This window comes from Poecilia latipinna, unplaced genomic scaffold (assembly GCF_001443285.1).
Source record: "Poecilia latipinna isolate Pla-1442-1.1 unplaced genomic scaffold, P_latipinna-1.0 Scaffold806, whole genome shotgun sequence".
Lineage (NCBI taxonomy): Eukaryota > Metazoa > Chordata > Actinopteri > Cyprinodontiformes > Poeciliidae > Poecilia > Poecilia latipinna.
Window position 1 is genome coordinate 74881 of NW_015113422.1, and position 20039 is coordinate 94919.

The 20039-nt window shown below is 42.5% G+C and overlaps 1 protein-coding gene across 4 annotated transcripts in view; it reads right to left on the reverse strand.

The window, feature by feature from the left end:
* Window positions 1-9605: 9605 nt before the first annotated feature.
* LOC106956309 (C-terminal-binding protein 1) overlaps window positions 9606-20039 on the reverse strand; it is a 16252-nt gene continuing 5818 nt past the window's right edge. For 2 of the 4 annotated variants that reach the window (XM_015047075.1, XM_015047076.1), the window contains exons 2-11: window positions 15059-15213; window positions 14207-14351; window positions 13469-13572; window positions 13006-13108; window positions 12630-12754; window positions 12328-12417; window positions 12097-12227; window positions 11291-11418; window positions 11079-11190; window positions 9606-9971 (exon numbers count right to left, since the gene is read on the reverse strand). In XM_015047075.1, coding sequence (XP_014902561.1) covers window positions 9776-9971; window positions 11079-11190; window positions 11291-11418; window positions 12097-12227; window positions 12328-12417; window positions 12630-12754; window positions 13006-13108; window positions 13469-13572; window positions 14207-14351; window positions 15059-15213 — 1289 coding nt within the window. In that variant the 3' untranslated portion in view covers window positions 9606-9775. Of the gene's footprint in view, window positions 9972-11078; window positions 11191-11290; window positions 11419-12096; window positions 12228-12327; window positions 12418-12629; window positions 12755-13005; window positions 13109-13468; window positions 13573-14206; window positions 14352-15058; window positions 15214-17378; window positions 18125-19589; window positions 19897-20039 lie in introns of those variants that run through there. The other 2 variants (XM_015047077.1, XM_015047078.1) reach the window with 2 other exon arrangements.

Consider the following 20039-nt stretch of genomic DNA (forward strand, 5'->3'; position numbering starts at 1 on the left):
AGCGCCCCCACAGGCCAGGAGGGGAACAGGTTGGTTTGACTGAAAATAGGACAAATGTTGTAGTTTTGTTCCCAATCGAACTGCGTCTGCTGGACTATCAGGTGAGAAAACACCAAAGTGATTGTTGATTAAATTGAATCCAACGATCCTGAAAAGAAGTTCAGCAAAACAGGGAAGGTCTGATCATTTAGTCTTTGGATTTTATTAAATGGACTTTAAACCAAAGGAGCAATATGATGGAGACCGACTGGATTAAAACCTGGTATACTTTGATTTGGCAGCTGGTTGCGCCTGGTGAAGGAATCAGTTCATCATAGCAAAAAATACATTCACTTTTAGCCTGATGTGACTCAGCTGAGGGTAATTATTGTGCAAATACTTGATATTAAATAAGTTTTGCATTGATGGTTTTGGTTTGAAACAGTGTGTGAAGTTACATCAGTTGATTGAAAATGTTGCATCATTTCACTGTTGAAGCTGATTTAAGCCAGAGGCCAACGCCACATGAAACTGGATTTAAATGAATCTCTGGGTAACCAACGCAGCAGAGAAAACGCCAGTGGAGAAGCTAGCAGCTCGAAGTAGCTTTCATTAAAGTCATCCAAATAAATAGCTCTTTTATTATTTAAGGCTAAGAACTTCAGATTTATTATTTAAATTCAGACTGATGGAGGTCCAGAGGCTGTAACCCTTACATCACAGAGTGGGGGACACGGCGTACCGACGGGCTCCAGGCTTCCCAGCGACCCTGAACCGGAGACAAACAGACAGAAAAGTAGAGGGATAAATGAAACAACTTCCTGATTCAGCAACTGGAAAAATGGGCTGATGTTAATCTATGATGAAATTAAGCACTGCAACATGGTCTGGATTTCCTCTCAAGGTATTCCTAGAAAAGGTCCGGGGGAACTCTGGGTTTTTTCAGCTCGATGCTGGACACATTAGCAGATGGTGAAATGTTTCATGGAAATGAGCTCCATGTCAAATGTGGCTTTTCTCTGGCAAGACTGCAACCTGTCAAACAGGAATCAATTACTTGAAAGTGGGCAAGGCTGTTTCTACCACGACTGAATTAACCGAGTTGAAACCTGCCTGCATGGACGGAGGCAGTGGTGTTATTTCAATCCACAAACCTGGAGTGATCGCATCAGTCAGTTTAAAATCCCACGTTTTTAGCAGAAATACTTGTCGTTGGTGTTCTTCCATTACTGTCGTCTGTGTCTCGTCAAGTCGGACTCGCGGTAGTGGCAGCTGTAGCTAAACCAAATGAGACCAGCTGAAGTGTGAAGCCTCTGGTTGTTTCCAGCTGAGTCAGGGCGACAGGTGGGACAGCTCTGGGTGAAACCTGCAGCCGTGGAGAAGAATAACTCAAAACCACTCGTATTCTGCCTTTCTCTCGCTCTCTGTGCCACTAAGCTACACACAGACCCGTTGTCATAGCAACCGACTGACAACAGCCCCAATAATGTGTCTGGATTGAACACAAAAAATACGCAAACATTTTCCACACAAAGAACAGAACATCCAGTTCGTTACAGTTTTATGTTTTCAGGCTTGACATTTATTTTACGATTATTAATAAGTGATCGCTGTGTTAGATTAGATACCGCTGCTATTAGCTACTGCTGCTATTAGCTACTGCTGCTATTAGCTACGCTACGATTAACTACTGCTGCTATTAGCTTCCGATGCTATTAGCTAGTGCTGCTATTAGCTACTGCTGCTATTAGCTACTGTTGCTATTAGCTAGTGCTGCTATTAGCTCATTTAAACAGCGATGGCTGATTAGCTCATTTGAGCATCTCTACTGATGATCTGTCAGAGTTGGTGTGTCCGTCGCCATTTTGTTTTTAGTTGAACTGAAACAGTGAATTCTGCAGCACACCTACATGTTAAGCTAGTATAACTGAGCTACTTTCCCTCTGTTTTTAATTAAAACGTTTTCCTGACCTTGTTATCTAGTTATCATACTGTTGATAATTAGTAGCAAAGCACTGAGTTCCTTTTTATTTTATAGATCAGACGTTCATTTAAAGTTTACTGCGTTATACTGACATCTTGTCAGCTAAAACCAATGCTAGTCGTTGTCGGCTAGCAGTTTTTTTGCACTCGCGGCGTTGCAGCGTGCCTGTTGCAGGCTTGGTTGTGCATTGTGTGGCGTTGAGCCACAGTTGAACAGATTTCACTCACCAACATTCAGGTGTCAGACGGGAAATCTCGCTAAAGTTCTCAAGACCAAACGTGAGTTAAGAAGAAACAAACATGGCTGACGGGGAAGCAGGAATGGCGATAGTTTGTTGACGTTACAAAGATGTCTGCACCATCTTTCTGATGGTGGTTATTTTGGTTTCCTGTCTGTGTTTCCTTTTGAGAGGAAGAGGAAGCTTCTGATTGGCTACTGTCCCTCCTACTGGGTTAGCCTGTCGTTGAGAACCAGCTAGCTTCCAGGTCCAGACAGGTGCTTCACTGGGCAGGTAACCTGACAGAATCTGGTTCAGGTCTGTTTGTGCTGTGGGGAATCAAATGGCTTCGGTCACGGAACGGCGAGTCCGTCTCAGACAGGAAACACAAAAAACATCGAAACCTGGCGGGAGAAACTGGGTCACGGCTGTCAGGGGCTCTGGGGGAACAAGTAAACACCGCTGATTGTGGGAAAATAAACAGACTTCATGGTGAAACTGGGGTGGAATATTTGGAGAAAGAGGATTTTTAAATGTTTTATATTCATTTTATGCAGCTATTCTCCAGCAGTGGAGCCGTTGCATGGGTCTAAGAAAACTGACTGGGCCGAAGATAACATTTTGTACTTCAACAGACCCTGAAGCTGAATCACCGCCAATCACAGTCTGCATATCAACAATACTCTTACTTCTGCAAAAACTAAAATGAGACAAACTAAGTTTGAACTAATCAGGAGTCACCTGCAGAAGCTGCACGTTTCAGGCAGCAGCCAGCCTCCTGCAGCACGTGTCTGCTGTTTTCTAAGCTCCAGACGTTTTTCTTGGCAGGCCGGAGCCGCCTGTTGAGCCAGACTGCAGTGAAGCTCTCCATAGAAACCACTGGAAACGTGGAGTCAGGGCGATGTGAGCTCGTAACCCCAGCTTGCCGGGGTTAGGGCAGCCACCGTGTTCCCCGCCTCGTTTGGACAGTAACTCCCTGTCGGTGTCGGTCTGCATGACGCGCTGTCAGCTGGAGAACAGCAGCGAGTCGACGTCTGCAGGAGAAACCGCAGGGAAGTGAGAGGCTTCGTGAAAAGAGCTGAGAGGCTGAAACAGGAGAACGTGTGAAAGTCACCTTTTTTATTTTGTTAATGTGTAAAAACCACAACTGTCACACAGAAAGACACAATTATTTGATGTTTTCTGCATCTGGTTGGTAAAATATGACTCAGTAAATCAAGTGAACTCTGCCTTTCATCAGATGGAGGCGGAAATCACAGCTGCCTTTTCAGTTATCACTAAGTGGAGGAGTGGCAGGTGCAAACTGCTTTCTCTGCTCTTTAAAGTTTCTGAAACATGTTCAGATTTAAATTTTAAAAAGTTATAACCTGAAACTATGCATTGGTTATATTTCTCAACAAACAGACTCATTGTAACGTTAAAGTAAAACCAGCCGAAACCCAGCCAGGACAAGCGATACTTCGGCACGTTTATTAGAGATGGTGTGGAAGGGGACCACAGGGCGCGGTCTCTGTGGCAGGTACAAACACACAGAGGAGTCGTGACTGGATGAAAACCAGGGAAAACACAAACAGATTTACCAGGAACAGGAATCCAGCCTGGGGATTCACAGAGGAGACAAATATCCACCAACCAGAGGCAGAACGGTGCAGGGTGGGGCACCGGAGGGTCCCAGGCAAGGAAATCCAACATCCAGTAGACAGGAGGCAGGCAGGGCTCAGCAGGAGGCCAGAAACTCTTCTGAAGGCAAAAACAGTGGTCAACACAGGTCAGCTGGTGACGATCAGCTGTTTGAACAGGGAGCAGCACAGAGCAGCTGAGGATGAAGAGCAATCAGAGGGAGGAAGAGTCAGCAGCACAGTGAAGATGGAGCTGAAATCATGGCGCCGTAACCGTTCTGCTGCCCGGCGGTGGACCAACACGTCTGCTCCTGTTCTGACCAGCATCTCGCGCTGACGCAGCTCCGCCAGTTCTCGCTGTTCTGCACACGGCGTGGTTTAATGTGACTGATTCCTGCAGAATAATGTCACCTAAAGCTGGTCAAAGTCGGCCAGAGGTGAAAACATTAACAGATTTAAACCTGAGTCTGTGTCAGCAGGTTATCAGCTGCCATGGTTTTGTTTTTCTTGGTGATTTATGGAAGTGCTTCGTGGATAAATGAAGCCTGGTGATTGGTCCACAGTTTGGTCAAATTGAACGTGTTCAAAATGAAATGCTGGAAACACGAAAAACAAATGATCAGGAACAGCTGCAGTTTTCTACAGATACTTTATTAAAACATGTTCTAGTCAAAGTAAAAGGACTGTTTTACTCAAGTCATTTTCACCTTCAAGAATTCAAAGTGACTTTCAATGAAATACGTAAAAAGTTCTAGTTATAAAAAATACATTTTAATCTTTTGCTGGCAACATGAAGAGATTTTATAAAATATTTAATAAGTTCCAGTTTTCATTCACACCAAATCTCATTTAGCCATATGTGAAAATATAATTAGTAAAAGTGCAGATATTTATCTTAAAAAGTGAAAAGTCCTGAGAAAGATAAATATTTAACTAAAATCTAACGTAATACGTTTATTTCTTACTTCTGCCCATAACCAACTTTTTCCATACTTTCAATCTTTTCTCCCTGCAAAAACGATGTGCAGTCATGAACGTCCGATGTTCCCGTCTGTCGCACGTTTAAAGGACGTTTCTGCAAAATAAACTGGAAATCTGGATATAAATTCACCAAACCGCCTCCGGTCTGATTAATAAATGTCTTTTTCTGTCTGATGGTAATTTTTTCATTTATTGTTCTCGATATGAAACTGAAAAACAACACGTGATTAAAACAAATAAAACACTTTCTGACTTCTTCATGTTTTGATTTTTGGTTGTGATTTGAAACTTAAAGTTTGAACACAGACCTTGAATGCTGGGTTGGAGTTTCAAAGTGACTTGCTGCTTTTTAAACCATCAAATATATATATATATATATATATATATATATATATATATATATAAACTTTTAAATGAGTAGAAGGTCAAATCATCTGTTGGTTTGTTACATTTATTATGCTGTTAATAAGAACATAAAATCTGATCACTTATTAATATGTTTTAAATTATTTCGTGTTTATAAGATCAATAATCAGAATTTCTCAAGTTTTATCTGTAAAGCTGGACGCAGTTCTGCATCAGTCTACATAGGAACGGCGCCCCCTGGTGGAGACACGGAACTAACGCGGGGAAACTGGACAGGATTTAATCAGGATTTATTACCGAAAATAAAACGTTATTGGATGAATTAGTCATCAAATGATTCAACAAATTAAAATATTATCTAAAGAAATTCATATTTTCAGTAAATTAATAAAAAAATGCCAGTTCTAAAAGTATTTATTCAGATCCAATGTATATATTTCACACCCGAATGAATGCTTTTATTGTGAAGGTGAGAAGACGCCAACGGTTGTCCTTCTTTCCATTTTTGGTTTTGGTTGGAAGAGTCTGAGAATAAATCAAGACTCAAATTACTTGCTCGTCTTTTTCTGCTGACCCCGAACATCTGAACATGTTAGCCGTTTCCTTCATTTGGACAGAAATCAGTAAATTATCGGCTCTAATTTAGCAACAGAATAAGGAAGCGAGTTTATTTTGATCCAAACAGTTTCATCTGTAGAGCTTCAGAAATGTTCAGCTTTTAAAAGTAGAGAAATGGAAATCCTCCACCTGGAGATGCATTTTAATAAAGTTTTTCTGATGCTAACAGCTAAACGCAGAAACCAGCCGTCACCTTTCCACAGTTTATTTCCTTTTAAAATAATTCATACAAATGCATACAGTCACAAACATATCTTTGAGTTGTCATCGTTTGACCAAAAATAATGATATTTACTGTAGAATATAGATTAATATGTGGACTGAATATTGCTACGCCTACTACGTCACCAGCAGGGGGCGCTCCCGCCAGGGATGGCATTTCAGGGGAACCGCCGGATCCGTCGGTTTGGACCAGGAATGTTTGCAGTTTGTGTCAGAAGAACCAGAACCGAGTCAGCCCAGAACCTTCAGTCTGCCAGACGACGAGGTTTTTATCTTTTTGTTCAGAATCACGAGGATAAAGTCAGAATATTATGAGAATAAAGACACAAAAATACCAGAAGAAAGATGGAAAGTTTTTAGACAAAAGCAAAACTTTGATAGTGATTAAAATCTGCGGTTCTAAGCTCAGTTCAGCCACTGATGATAATTTAATGCTGATGTGTTAAAAATAAAGGTTCTCCTTATTTGTAAAACTGATAAAGTATAACGTCAAGATGCTCAACTTTCCTCTTGTTTTTAATCCTTTTTCAGGTAAAGTAACTTCTTTATTCTACGAATATTATGACTTTTTTATGGCTATTCTCATATGGCTTTTTTCTTGTATCATATTTTTTGTTGTACAATTTTGTTTTCAAATTATTACATTTATTCTCATATTACAACTTTTTCTCACATTTTTTGTCATACAACTTTATTCTCAAACTATAATTCCTTTATTTTTTATTACAACTTTATAATGTTGACTTCTTTATTATATGACATTTTGTATTATGTCTTTATTTGTCGTATTATTACGACTTCAGTTCTCATAATGTTGCAGGTTTATTTTATTTCCATATTATGAATGTTTGATGTGCAACTTTCTTCTTGAATTGTGACTTTTTATTGTATTATTATGACTGTATTCTTGTATTTTTACATCTTTATTGTATTATAATGACTTTAGTCTCATAATTTTATTGATTTCATTCTCACATTATGACTGACATGCAATTTTATTCTCGTATCAATACGACTTTATTCTCATATTATTTCTACTTTCTGTCATAATGTAAGAATAAAATAATGTTTGATTCTTACGTTATTTTGACTTTATTCTTGTAATCAAACATTTTTCGCCCTAACAGCCTGAAACGCTCCGCGGTGGAAATGTCCATCCCTGGCTGCGACGCTCGCTGCCTCACCATGAAGAAGACCAGGTAGGCAACAGGAAACTGTTTTTACTACTCAGCTGCAGGTAGGGGGGGAGCAGAAAGGACTGCTGGGTAATTTACTGCCCCCCCTACCGGCGCTGCTTTAGACACAGAAATAACCAAGTCACATTGACACAGCAGGCAAGCAGAACACAGTATGTACACATGAAGAGAGCAGGTGGTTAAATGGTAGCAACGGGAAGGCCCGGCTTGATGTTAAAGGGAAATCTCAGGCGCTCGGAGGAAACGCCTCCGCTCCTCTGTGCTCATGTCTGTGGAAAGCGGGAGGCGTTTCTTCTCGAGACGTTAAAACAATCTTCTCATCTATACCCAAGTTTAACCGTTTTTACTGTCAGTAACCGTCCCAGGACCTGGAGGTGGAGGAATCAACTTAAAGTGCATAACAGAGTCATAGTTTAGAGCCAGGAAACCCGAAAATACAAAATAAAAGACGCGAAATAAATCATAACTGGCCTTTTCTGTTCTTAAAAAATATAAAAGTAATTTAAAAACCTACCCCTTTGTGTAAAACAGGAAGCACTTCCATATATGGATGATGTTTTCTGTTGTAGACAGAAAACCAAACTATTTAAGGTGAATATGCTAAGCTAGGTGTGGGGTGAAGACGTAAACGAGCCAAGAAGGCAGATTTTATTCCTCAGAAAAGTTTCACTGTTTGAAACATTTTCTGCTTCAGGATTCAAGAGAAAAACCAACTGACAGCTAAAGAGAGAAAACAAAATGCTGTTCATGATGCAGCTTGGACAGAAAGTCACGAAAGGAGTTGTTTGTGAGCATAAAGTCAATCAAATGGCAAAAAGCTTTCTTTTATGGCACGTTTCACATCTTCTAATGTTAAGAGTATTGACTCTCCAAACTGTCAGCTGCAGCTTTGACTTTGTGTTTTTCTCTTTGAAGAACGTTCGCCTTCATCTGAGTGTCCTACCCTTAGCATTGCTAGCTTGTAGTGAAATTTGAAGCTAAGCTAAGTGTTGTCGTGGGAAAACCGATTCAGAGTTTGATTTGTGATGGAGTTAAACCCTCAGGGCTAAAACATGGATAAATTATGTGGAAAAAATGAGACTGCACAGATCGCCACAGCTACGTTCTCTCAGCAGGTCTCGATGCGCAAATCCGACTTTTTTTTGCATGATCATTCATGCTGCTAATTAAAAGTGACCAAAGCTAGACTTTTTTGCGCATGATGATCCAAATGTGCAGAAGATAGATGTCGCCCAGCAGTGCTTTGTTTACAGCAGTAAAGATGGCCGCCGCGGCGCTCTGTTTAAGGCAGTAAAGATGGCTGCCTGGGCGCTCTGTTTACGGCAGTAAAGATGGCCGCCGCGGCGTTCTGTTTACTGCAGTAAAGATGGCCGCCGCGGCGCTCTGTTTACGGCAGTAAAGATGGCCGCCGCGGCGTTCTGTTTACGGCAGTAAAGATGGCCGCCGCGGCGCTCTGTTTACAGCAGTAAAGATGGCCGCCGCGGCGCTCTGTTTAAGGCAGTAAAGATGGCTGCCTGGGCGCTCTGTTTACGGCAGTAAAGATGGCCGCCTGGGCGCTCAGTTTATGGCAGTAAAGATGGCCGCCGCGGCGCTCTGTTTACGGCAGTAAAAATTTAGATCCACGTATGGAAGTGGAACAAATTGTACTTTTTGGGGTGAAAGGATTATCTGTGTGAACGTAGCCTAGCATAGTGTTGGTCATTCTGGTTGACAAAATGTCATTCCTGCATCAAAGTTATAATGCTGGTCAGAACAGGAGCAGAATTGCTGCCAGAATAGGTGAATTATTAAAAATAAACCATGTTTCTAATCGGTCTCAGTCTGTCGCCTCGTCAGCCCATGAATGAAAACAACAGAATCAACAGGTCCCAGCATGTTTACCATTTCACCACCTCTCCTAAACGTTCCTCCCATTACGCCTTCGGTTCAAACATTTACACAATCCCAGAGCAAAGAGACATGCTCCTTAAACAAAACCAACAGAAACAAGCATTAGATCAACTTTATATCTCACTAAAGTTGTTCGTTTCTAACGCAACGGGACACGGAAAGGCAAGCAGGTAGAAAAACAAAAGCACTGAGTGGCATAAAAACTATTTAGAAAAGAAAAATGTTAGAAAAACTAGATTACCAACTGCGGAAACGTAGGTTCCTGAGATGGTGTGCAAAAAGCTGCCTCTTTTTTGGGGCCTTGCTAATTTAGGGACAAATAAAAAGAAAACGAGATATTGTATTTTTAAACCAGTTTTTGTTAAGACTGGAATACAAATATCATCATGTTCTAAAATCTGTTCACAGGCAGGTTACATTCATCTCAAACCCAATAACTTTGCTTTCACATCAAATAAGGAAAAGACACAGAACACATGAAACCCTCTAACTTTGGACACCAACAGCCTAAAGATTTTCTGGATTATTTTTCCCCCCCAAATCAATTTAAAATTGTTTCCATTTTTTCTGTTGAGGCACCAACGATCAGATGTTGGTTTAGAGGAACTTTCTGGGTTGTTGAGTAAAGCATCAGTCCTGCTCCAGCTGGGAGGGAGACCTGCCTGTTGGGAGGCAGGTGGCACCTGAACTGTGTGCAGAGAGGCTACAGCTGGTCGTTGGGGTGCTGCTCTCTGTCGCCCTCTGGTGGCTTCACTGTGTTCTGTCCGGGAGACGGCGCGTGGGGCGGGTGTGCGGCAGCGGGCGGGAGGGTGTGCGTGATGGGCACGGCGCTCGGGACGATGCCTTCGACGGGCGGAGGGAGGCCGCCGGCCGGCAAGCTCACCACCCCGGGGGGGTACCTGAGGGGCAGGAGGGGCAAAACTGTTCACACAGCTCAGTGGATTTTACAGAGACCTGACAGACCAGCGCAGAGCAGTGATGGAAGTAACAGCTGATCTGTTTGGAGAACTTTAGATTGAGATAAATCAGAAAACCTGAGGCTGGAGGTTCACCTTCCAACAGGACAGCCCCCTTAAACATGCAGCCAGAGATATTATGGGATGGCTCCCAAAGGACAAGAGTCCAGCATGTGAGTCTCTACTGCCTGCGAAGGTTTTAGTAACACATGCCACATTTTATGCTTTTTATTCATAAAAACTGTAAAACCATGTATCTGTTTCCTTTCACTTCACATATATGTACTAAGAGTGTTTTCACATCATCCCTGTTCAGTCCGCTTTACCCCACTCTGGTCCGATTGCCTTGAAGCTTCGGTCCGGTTGGTGAGGTGTGAGTGCTAATTGACCTCTGACCTCTGGTCTTCCAAACCTCAGGCTGGGTTTGGTTGAAGTGAACTCTGGTTCGGTTTGAATGTGAACACCAAGTGGACCAGAGATCGCTCCAGAAGCAGGAAGTGAACTACAGTGCAGGGCATTCTGGGTAAATACAACCAAAGCTAACATGCTAGCCTAGCGCTAGCAGCAGAAATGGCTCCTGGTCTTTAGCCAAAGACTAAAGAGAAATCCTCCAACTGCTAAAATCTGACGCCTCCATCTTGTTTCCATCTGGTGAAGAAGGAAGTTGCTCTCAGTGTCTTCAGAGGTTTTTGTGTCGTTTCCTTCAGTGGTTCTTGGTGCAGCGCCCCCACAGGCCAGGAGGGGAACAGGTTTTCCAATTAGTTTGGATCATTTGACTGCAGTGAGAAAAAGAACGGCAGCAGCTGGAGGTGGAACAAATATGGCGAATTTGGTCCCTTATTGAACTGAGTCTACTGGCCGATCAGGTGTAAAACCACTTTGAGTTGTGTTGATCACATAAAATCCAGTAAAATACAGTAAAGTGTATAAATACTTTAACGAAGCACTGCTGGCCTAACCTGGCAGCTACATGTATTGATAAGCTAGATGTTGGATCATCTCCAATTCTTGCCGATAACTCAGCCTGCCCGCCCCAGCGCCAGCCAGTACCTGTAGGCGCCGTTGAGCTCAGGGTGGACCGCAGCCGGGTCGACGGCCCAGTGGTTGTTGGGTGAGAGGAACTCCTTATTCACGCAATTCTTCAGACTGTCTGGGATTCGACCTGAAAATGAACAAATAAGGATCAGCAAAACAAATCTGTTTTGTCTGTCTGATAAGGGAACTTCTAAAATGTGTCCTTTGGTCACTGACTCTTCACCAACCTGTCACAGCCCTCCGGATTTCCCTCGCCGCCTCTTCTCTCATCTCCAGTGATGCCTGTTCGCTGTACCAGGCGGCGTGCGGCGTGCAGATCAGGTTGGGCGCGTCCTTCAGTGGACCCTGACTGAAGCTGCCACAGCAACAAACGGTACGCTTCAGATCAGCTGCAGGAAATTACTCTGTCCAGTTACTTTATCATTTAACTCAAACATAGAAGACAAACTGGGATTCACACAGAAAGAAAACCGTCATCAGCATTAGGTGTGATACTGATCTGGGACTTTTAATGCAAAAATTAAATGCAACAATTTGTTGTGGGTTTTCTCTAATCCACACAAGGTCAAAACTTTACATACACTCAGCCCTACTAACATTTGGACAAATGTCCCTAAAGTTTCAGAGAAACCAACAAGCTTCCGCCATCTTTCTGGTCAGAGACGTTACAGTTTACTGAAATCAGATGGTGTCCCGCTGCTGACCCGCCGGCTCAGTGTGGGCCTTGGTTATCCAGGTTAGATGTTTGTTTGGGATCATGGTTCTGTTCGAACTGCCAAACCTCTGACCCAAACCGTCTCCCTCAAATTGTTTAGGAAGTTCAAGAACAACCAAAGGATCAAGATCATCAGAATCTGGAGCAGCAGCACTTCAACACTTTATTCTGGACTGAGATGATATCAACAAAAGAAGCTGGATTGCAGTTTGCTGTTGGGTAGATGGAAAACCCAAACGTCTTCTGGAGAATGATTTGATGCTCAACGAAGCCAGTTCTCTTACAGCTTGATGAAGCATTTGCTCAGTAGAGTAATACCTGAAAGGTTCTGCTTCATGGACATCCAGAGCCGCCCCGCGTATCCTGCCCTCCTTCAGAGCCTGAGCCAGAGCCTTCTCATCCACCAGGCCCCCCCTGGCTGTGTTCACCAGGAACGCCCCCTGCCGCATCTTTAACACACACACGCCGACACACACACCGTTCAGCCCGGGCTTGATGCGACTTTATGAGCTTCCTTGATGGCCTTGCCGGCCTCTGGGCTCGGCGTACCTGTTTGATGGTGAAGTCGTTGATCAGGTGGTGGTTGTGCTCGTTGAGGCTGCAGTGCAGAGAGACACAGTCAGAGTGGAAGAGAAGGTCCTGAGGAGGAAGATGATAAATCCCCATCAGAATGTCACTCAGTAATAGATGGAAACATTTACACTGCAGGACCTGCTGCCTGCAGGCCCTTCAGATGTTTCTAAAGCTTTCTGACCAGAACTGTAAATGAGGTTTAATCTCATTTACTGGAATCCTCCATTTAATTGATCTGAAGGCACAGAAAGGTAGACATGAAGGCCGGCTGGGTTTACCTGCAGGGTGGTGACCCGTTGGAGCCCCAGGGATCTTTCTACGCCGTCGGCCAAATATGGGTCGTAGAAAATCACGTTGAAGCCAAAGGCCTTGGCTCGCAGGGCGACGGCCTGGCCGACCCGGCCTACAAACACATCCGCTTTGTTACGTCTAGATTGTAAGTGTCTTATACAGGATTGTCTTTCTGAGCAACAAGCTTTTTAGCATGTAGGTAAAAAAGTTTGAGTTTGCTCTCCTCCAAATCTTATACTAATCTGACTTCTCCTGACTTTCCTTCAACGATGCCTTTCTGCTCGGGCAGATTAGTTGTCCTGTACGAAATGAAAAGGCCTGAACTGATGTGGACCAGTTCGTGACACCAGTTTGGATACTCACCGAGCCCAATGAGTCCCAGCGTCTCTCCTCTGATCCTGGCCGCGCCTGACGCCACCTCTCGGATCTGCTCCACGCTCTGAACCCGCGTCCCTTCCCGGAGAGCCTGGCGGGGGTGAAGACGCATCGTCACTTCAACGGAGCGGACAGCGCAGACACACGGTGATCCTGCTGTAATTCACTCTGCACCACAAGCTAAGTCCTGTCAGACTACAACACATGAGTCTAAGCAATGATTTGAGGAACAAATCATTTTACTGTACCTTCTACACTTTACATCAACGTCTTTCAAATACAGCCACATTCTAAAGAAAATGAAATGTTTCAATTTTGCTTATATGTCAGTTGGCAGAGATTATTTGTTAGTTATAGTGTAAATAATGATGGCGGTGAGCGGATGCACACCTCCAACAAACCCAGTGAGTGTTGGTTCCCTGCCTGCTGTCTGGGCTGCGGAGCTACAAACCTGGTGCAGCCAGGTGGTGCGTCGGTACAGGGTGAGGATGTGGCACAGCGTGGAGTCTGCCGTCTCCTCCACCGACGCTGCCGGCATGTTGCACACGGCTATACCTGCCGGAGCAGAGAGCAAGGTGAGCTTCTGGAGGAGAGCCAGCTGACGTCTGCAGAGTCACGGAGCTGCTGGGAGGAAGACGAGCTTCAACCAGACTTCTCTGGTAAGTCCTCGGTTGTTTGTTATTCTGTTTTCCTTTCCTCTTTCCTGTTTCTGTTTGTTTTAGTTCAGGCCTTCTTAGTGATTCTAGTTTCTTTCTATGTTGTTAGGCCAGGTTATTCCTTAGTATTAGATTTGTTTCCTGCCCCCTGTGTACTGTCCCTCACACATCACAACATTCTTATTATCACGCTGGAACAGATTACACTTTAACTGGCATTTATTACAAGTAATATGTTTTTGCATTGTAATCGTTTAATTTCAATCACAGACGCAGTATTTTTTTTTTACACAAAAGTCCCGAGTTGGAACCTTTGGTATTCGTGTAAACCTGGTAAACCTGACGCACTAGCTGCATCCACTGACAGCATCGATGGAGGACGAAGCCGCTTCTCTCGGCTCCCTGGGTTTTAATTTCTGCTTCTACACCGTCTGATTGGAAAAGACTGTTGTTGTGATTAAGTTGTGCTAAAAGGAGTTAGCCTGTCAGCGAAACCAATCTTGTGGTCAGTTGAGGGTGTTTGTGGTTTGTACCGAGCTCCCCGGCGGATTTGATGTCTATGTTGTCGTAGCCGCTGCCGATGCGAACGATGATGCGCAGCGCCTTGAACTTCTCCAGGTCTTCCCTCATCAGGGTGATGGTGTGGTACATCAACGCCCCCACGGCTTCGTTTAGCACCTGCACACACAGAACCAGCATCCGTCCTGAAAGTTCAACCTAAATCAGAGGAAACAGCAGCAGGTGCACCGAAATCAACAGATTATTTGCTGCATTCAAAGCAGACTTGTTCTTCTAACTCTGACCCCGTTGCTAGGGAGATGATGTCACACTGTTTTCTCTTTGTCTTTTGTTTAATGGAGATTGTCCAACATCTTAATGGACCATTATCGCCACCAACTGGTAAGGAGTGAGAATCAAATTTTGCCCAGGAATCAAAATATCCTGATAACTTATTGTCTGTATTAAAAGTAAATGTGTCCTAGTAGCTTTTATGTCTTGAGTCGTCAAATACAGTTGGCTCATCAAAGGACTGTGTTTAACTAACAATGCATGAGTAGCTTAAGAACAGTGGTTAAAAAGAAAAGCTGGATATAAGCGGAAACAACCCCAGGATTTCTTGATCAGAAGAATTTGTCTGCAGGAATATTGTTCTGTTTCTCAGGGTGAGTTGCATAATTTTTGTTTTTAGATATGTAAAATATATAATATAAATCTATAATGCAGGTCTGCAGCTGTGCTGAGTGTGAAATGATGGCGGTGAGCAGCGCCGCCCCCCGCGCCATGCCCTGCGCCTCATGAAACAGTTTGACCCCGATGTGGAGGAATCGATCTGAAGACGCCATGGAGGCTTTTCTAAAGCTGCATCATCAGCGTGTGGACGTTACCTTCTCGTGGATTTCCTGTGTGGACTGAGCGTCGCAGAACGCCACGGTTGCGACGTCCTTCAGGATGGGCATCTCCACGGTACAGTCTCTGCCGTCCAGCAGCGCCACCAGGGGGCGCGGGTGCATCGGCCCGTTCATGATGGGAGGCCTGATGCCTGAAAACAAAAGGAAAGGAGAAGGCGGATCACTCAGGAGGTGTTTAACTGCAATCACTCAAACATTTCTGCATCCAGGGTGCACAAAGGAGTGTAACCACAGATCCTTCCTCCCAGCAGCTGGTCGACTCTACAACCATCACTGCTCCCAAAAAACTCCAGGTTACACTGCAAAAAACACAAAACCTTACCAAGGATTTCAGTCTATAGTTTGTACTGCAAATGTCCCAGCACACTTGAAATAAATTAAAACTAACTTACAGCCTGATGAGGAAGAGGAAGAGGAAGAGGAAGAGGAGGATGTGAGTCTGAATGCACAAAACACACCTTTCACCTGGCTAACAATAAGGGAAAATCTGGACTATTTCACTCATCACTAGAACCTTTTCATCAAATTTGAGGAATCATTCAATGAAATCGATCTTTTATGCCTCGCAGGGAAGTTGCTCGTTAATTTTATCTTATTTCAAGTGGAATAAAATATTTGTGCCAGAAACGAGTTTAGAAAAACTTTCCATCACTCACAGTCGTATTAGGGCCATTGAGACAAAAGTAATTAAAATGTAGAAATCTTTAGATTAATCTCTAATTTTTGTTATTTTTTAGAAAAATCTTGGAAATTTCAAATTTTCTAAAGTCAACATTTTTCAACTTTTGAAACTTTACAGAAAATTCATGAAACTAATCTAAAAAAGTCCTTGTTTTTTCTGGCAAATTTCTGAGTTTTTTATAGTGAAATTTTGACTTCAAAATGAAGCGTGCCAAACAACATGAAGCTTTTCTGACGGTTTTATAGATTTAATTCCTTCAAAAGCAAATCCATCCAGTAGCTTTGAAGTCCCCAAATCTCCACACACACAACTAATCATTTTACAATGTTCCCATTAATGTCTTCCTGAACATCTATGCCAAATAAACATAATAACAGATAAAATATACATTAAAAGTAAATACTTTGTACAGTGAACAGTGAAACCAGTATTCCTTAATACTGATTTTAAAATAAGTTCTAGTTACGCTAACAGATTATTTCACTTATAATCTCAAACCATAAAATGTTACAAGGGAAATAATCTGGAACTGGGGCTTTTTAAAGTACATTCTAGGGAATTGTTTATTTAGAACAAGTTTCTGAAAGGTTGTAAGCGAGTTTTGTCTTAATTCAAGTGTAATAAAATATTTGCATTAAAACTAAACAGAAATACTTGGTAAGATTTTGTGTTTGAACCTTGAACCAAAAGCAGAACGTTGAAAGTGCTTAGGGAAAATAATATCCATGAAAAGTTATTTTTCCTGCTCAGCAATAAATTAAAGATGAATTTATTAAAGCAACAAAGCAGAAAAAACAGGATGTGGATATTTTCTGACGTATTGATCTCTAGTTGATCAGAAATCAGAACCTATTGGGTCAGTAATCAGGTAGGAGTGAGACCTCCTGTCACTTTTGCATCTGAGGTTTCTTTAAATGAGGTTTTCCTGAAGGTCCTGCTGGCAGAGAGACGAGTTTCTCCAGGAACATTTCCTGGTTTCCCCCCAGATAGAACTGTTTCTGCCGAGTCAGCAGGTTTCCTGCTGACCTTTTCCTCATCTCATCTCTGACATGCAGCCTGACAGAAGCGACTCCTTCTGTCACTTCGCTCTGAGTTTCTCCCTGGAGGCTCCAGAGAATCCAGACGGCATCCGGAGCCGCTCGGAGCCAGAATGCATTGTGGGATTCAGACGTCGCATAAACAGTGTTGCAGAAGGCTCTAATAACAAAAAGTACATCGTCACCAGAAAACAAAGAATTTTTGAGAATTTGCTAGAAAAAGAAGACATTTCTGAGTTTCAAATGTCAAAACATTTACTAAAGAATATGTATAATTTTGAGATTACTATCGGAAATTTTCTGGAGAAAAATTTAGAAATTTCTGCGGTTGCAATGTTGAAAATTTGCTAAAAAGAAACTGAAATTTCTGAGATTAATCCCAGAAACTTTCCATAACAAACATTTAAATTTCTGACTTTTTCATGTTCGTTTCTAGAAAATTTTATTTCCTGTTCTTTTTTTAAATCATGACCCAAATACGCCATCGTACGACGGTGACTGAGCAACGGAAAGTATTTTTTGTCTAGTTCCTGTTGCAAATATCTCAGTAGACTTGAAATAGATGAAAGTAACTTACCAACAACGTTCCAGTGAGATTTTTGGGTTTAAGTCAGTAACTCCTTAAATAAAAGTTGTTCAAAGTGAAATCACACGTTTTCAACCTGTTGTTGAAAGGCGGGTTTTCAAGACGTTCTCTCATCTTCAGTTAGGAGTTATTTTTAACGCCGCTGGTTGGACTTCCTTCTGCATTTCTCGGCTCCGTTTGCAGCAGAACCGTACTTTAATCACAGAACCGGGTTTTGGTCCGGATCTGTTGGCAAACGCATTTTCTTTTTCCAACGTGGGTCGAGCTCAGCTCCCTGCTCTGTGTTGCAGAACTGAGTTTGGTTTAAGCTGCAGAGTTCTGCAGAACCAGAAGCAGGCTGGGAGCGACCGGAACCAGCAGGAGGCCCAGTTTGAGCTCCGCGGTTTGCTGGAAACTCTGGATCTGGATTCCAGGCATTTCTGAGGGAGGAAATAACTGTCATTCCAGCGCCCGGTGATGACCTTGGAGGACCGGCTCCACTTCACACGCCTCTGCAGCCCTTCTCTTCTAAAGCCATGTGTCAAACTCGAGGCCCGGGGGCCAAACCTGGGCCGCCTTAAGTTCTTATGTGGCCCTCTAGACTTTAAACAGACACATAGAAAAATCAAGCTAACCACTGCATAAATTTTGGACATGCTCACAACGCTGGAGCGCAACAAGACAATTCTTTTACTTGCCATCTGGAGCCGCGCTGCTGCAGCCATTAACTAAACGAAACCTGGAGATGAAAGTATTAATTTAATAGCTGCATCTTTAATAGGGAAAATAAAACCAGAAAAATCCCCAAAGAATAACTCAAAACTATTCGTATTATCCTTTTTTCTCACTCTTTTTTTTGGCTACGCTACACACAGACCCGTTGCCATAGCAACTGACTGACAACAGCTCCCCTAACATATCAGGATTCAACAACAAACGCACTCACATTTCCCACACAAAGAACAGAAACTCAGTCTGCTACAGTTTTTAGGCTTGATGTTTATTTTGCGTTTATTAATAAGTGATCACTGTTGTGGATTAGCTCCTGCTGCTGTTAGCTAAGCTAACACAGCGGTGGTTGATTAGCTAATTTGAAAACCTGCTCTACTGATAATCTATCAGAGTTGGCGTTTGGGTTGCTGTTTTTTTTTTTTTTACTGAATTGAAACACCAAATTCTGCAGCACATCTACATGTTAAGGTTGTAATAGTCAAGCTAGCATAGCTGACGTAGTGCCGTCACCTTCACCATTTTATATTAAAACCTTTTCCTGACCTGGTTATCTAGTTGATGTAGTATTGATCATTTGTAGCAAAGCACTGCATCCCTTTTTATTTTATTATATCATTTAACATCGCATGCATTATATTGACAACTTAATAGCTGAAACCAATACTAGTTATCGTCGGCTAGCAGTTTTGTCCTCCAGCAGGAAGCCGGGGGTGTGATGTCTCGCTGCAACATGTCTTTAGAAATCAGAGAAGTTTTTATTACCCTAAAACAGAAACGCTGTGAAGGAGAAGCAGCTCAGTGAGTCTGTAGCTTCATGAATCAATGAAACCAACCAGCAGGGAAAGAACGTGTGTGGGTCTGCTTTTAAAACGGCTAAACTGTGATCTTTACTTCCTACTGTCCAGTCAAAACCCGCACTGACCGATAGCACACATACTCACTTCTACATACAATGGAGCATTTTTAATTTATTAATAAAGACCAGAAGAGTCAAACACAAAACTACTAATTCAGATTCAGATAAAAAACAAATACATGGAACTGAAATTAAAGTGACAAATGTTCACTAAAGTATTTATGTAACTAATCATATAAATATATGAATAGGTTAATAGTTTAAGGTAGATTAAAGTACTTCCAGTGTTTAAATTACTGGCAGAGCACAGCTGGTGTAGAAACAGGAGGTCTCACTTCAACATAAATTGCAGATTTGTATCTCATATAAATTTGATTAAAACTTGCTTATTCTTCATCCAGGATCCAGAAATGTTACTTTTCAGTAAATGTAGCGACACTTTCTGATAATATTACCATAGTAAAAGTAAAAAGTGCTGCTTAGTAACAAGGCTGTGATTAGCAGCGGGTTTCTGTCATTTAACTGAAGGCTTATATTATTATCATCCATGGAAATAATCTGTTTTAAAACAGTGGTTATGTCATAAATGAAGGTTTTCCTGCTAACTGATTATTTACCTGCTTCCTCTGACTCACCTGGTGTAAATCAGCAGCAGCTCAGACTCAGGTAATCTGTCTGCAGTGGGAATGAGAAACGTTTCCGTCTCAGCAGACGGCAATATTCCTGTTCCTGTTTCCGGAAACCATATCTGACTGAACAGACCATCCAACAGGCCGGCATCACTCTACAGTAACCACGGTAACCACGGTTACTGGGTTTCTAAGCATGCAGACAATATATGGAAAACCCTGGAAAAGCCTGGAAAACTCTGGAAAACTCTGGAATTTGATTAAGGTTTTTGAGTTTGGAAAAGCCAAACAAGATTATGGAAAATATAAATGTACAGATTTGATCTAATTAACCATCCAACCAACCAACCAACCAACCAACCAACCAATCATCCAACCAATCATCCATCCAACCAACAAACCAACCAACCAATCATCCATCCAACCAACCAACTATCTAACCAATCAACCATCCAA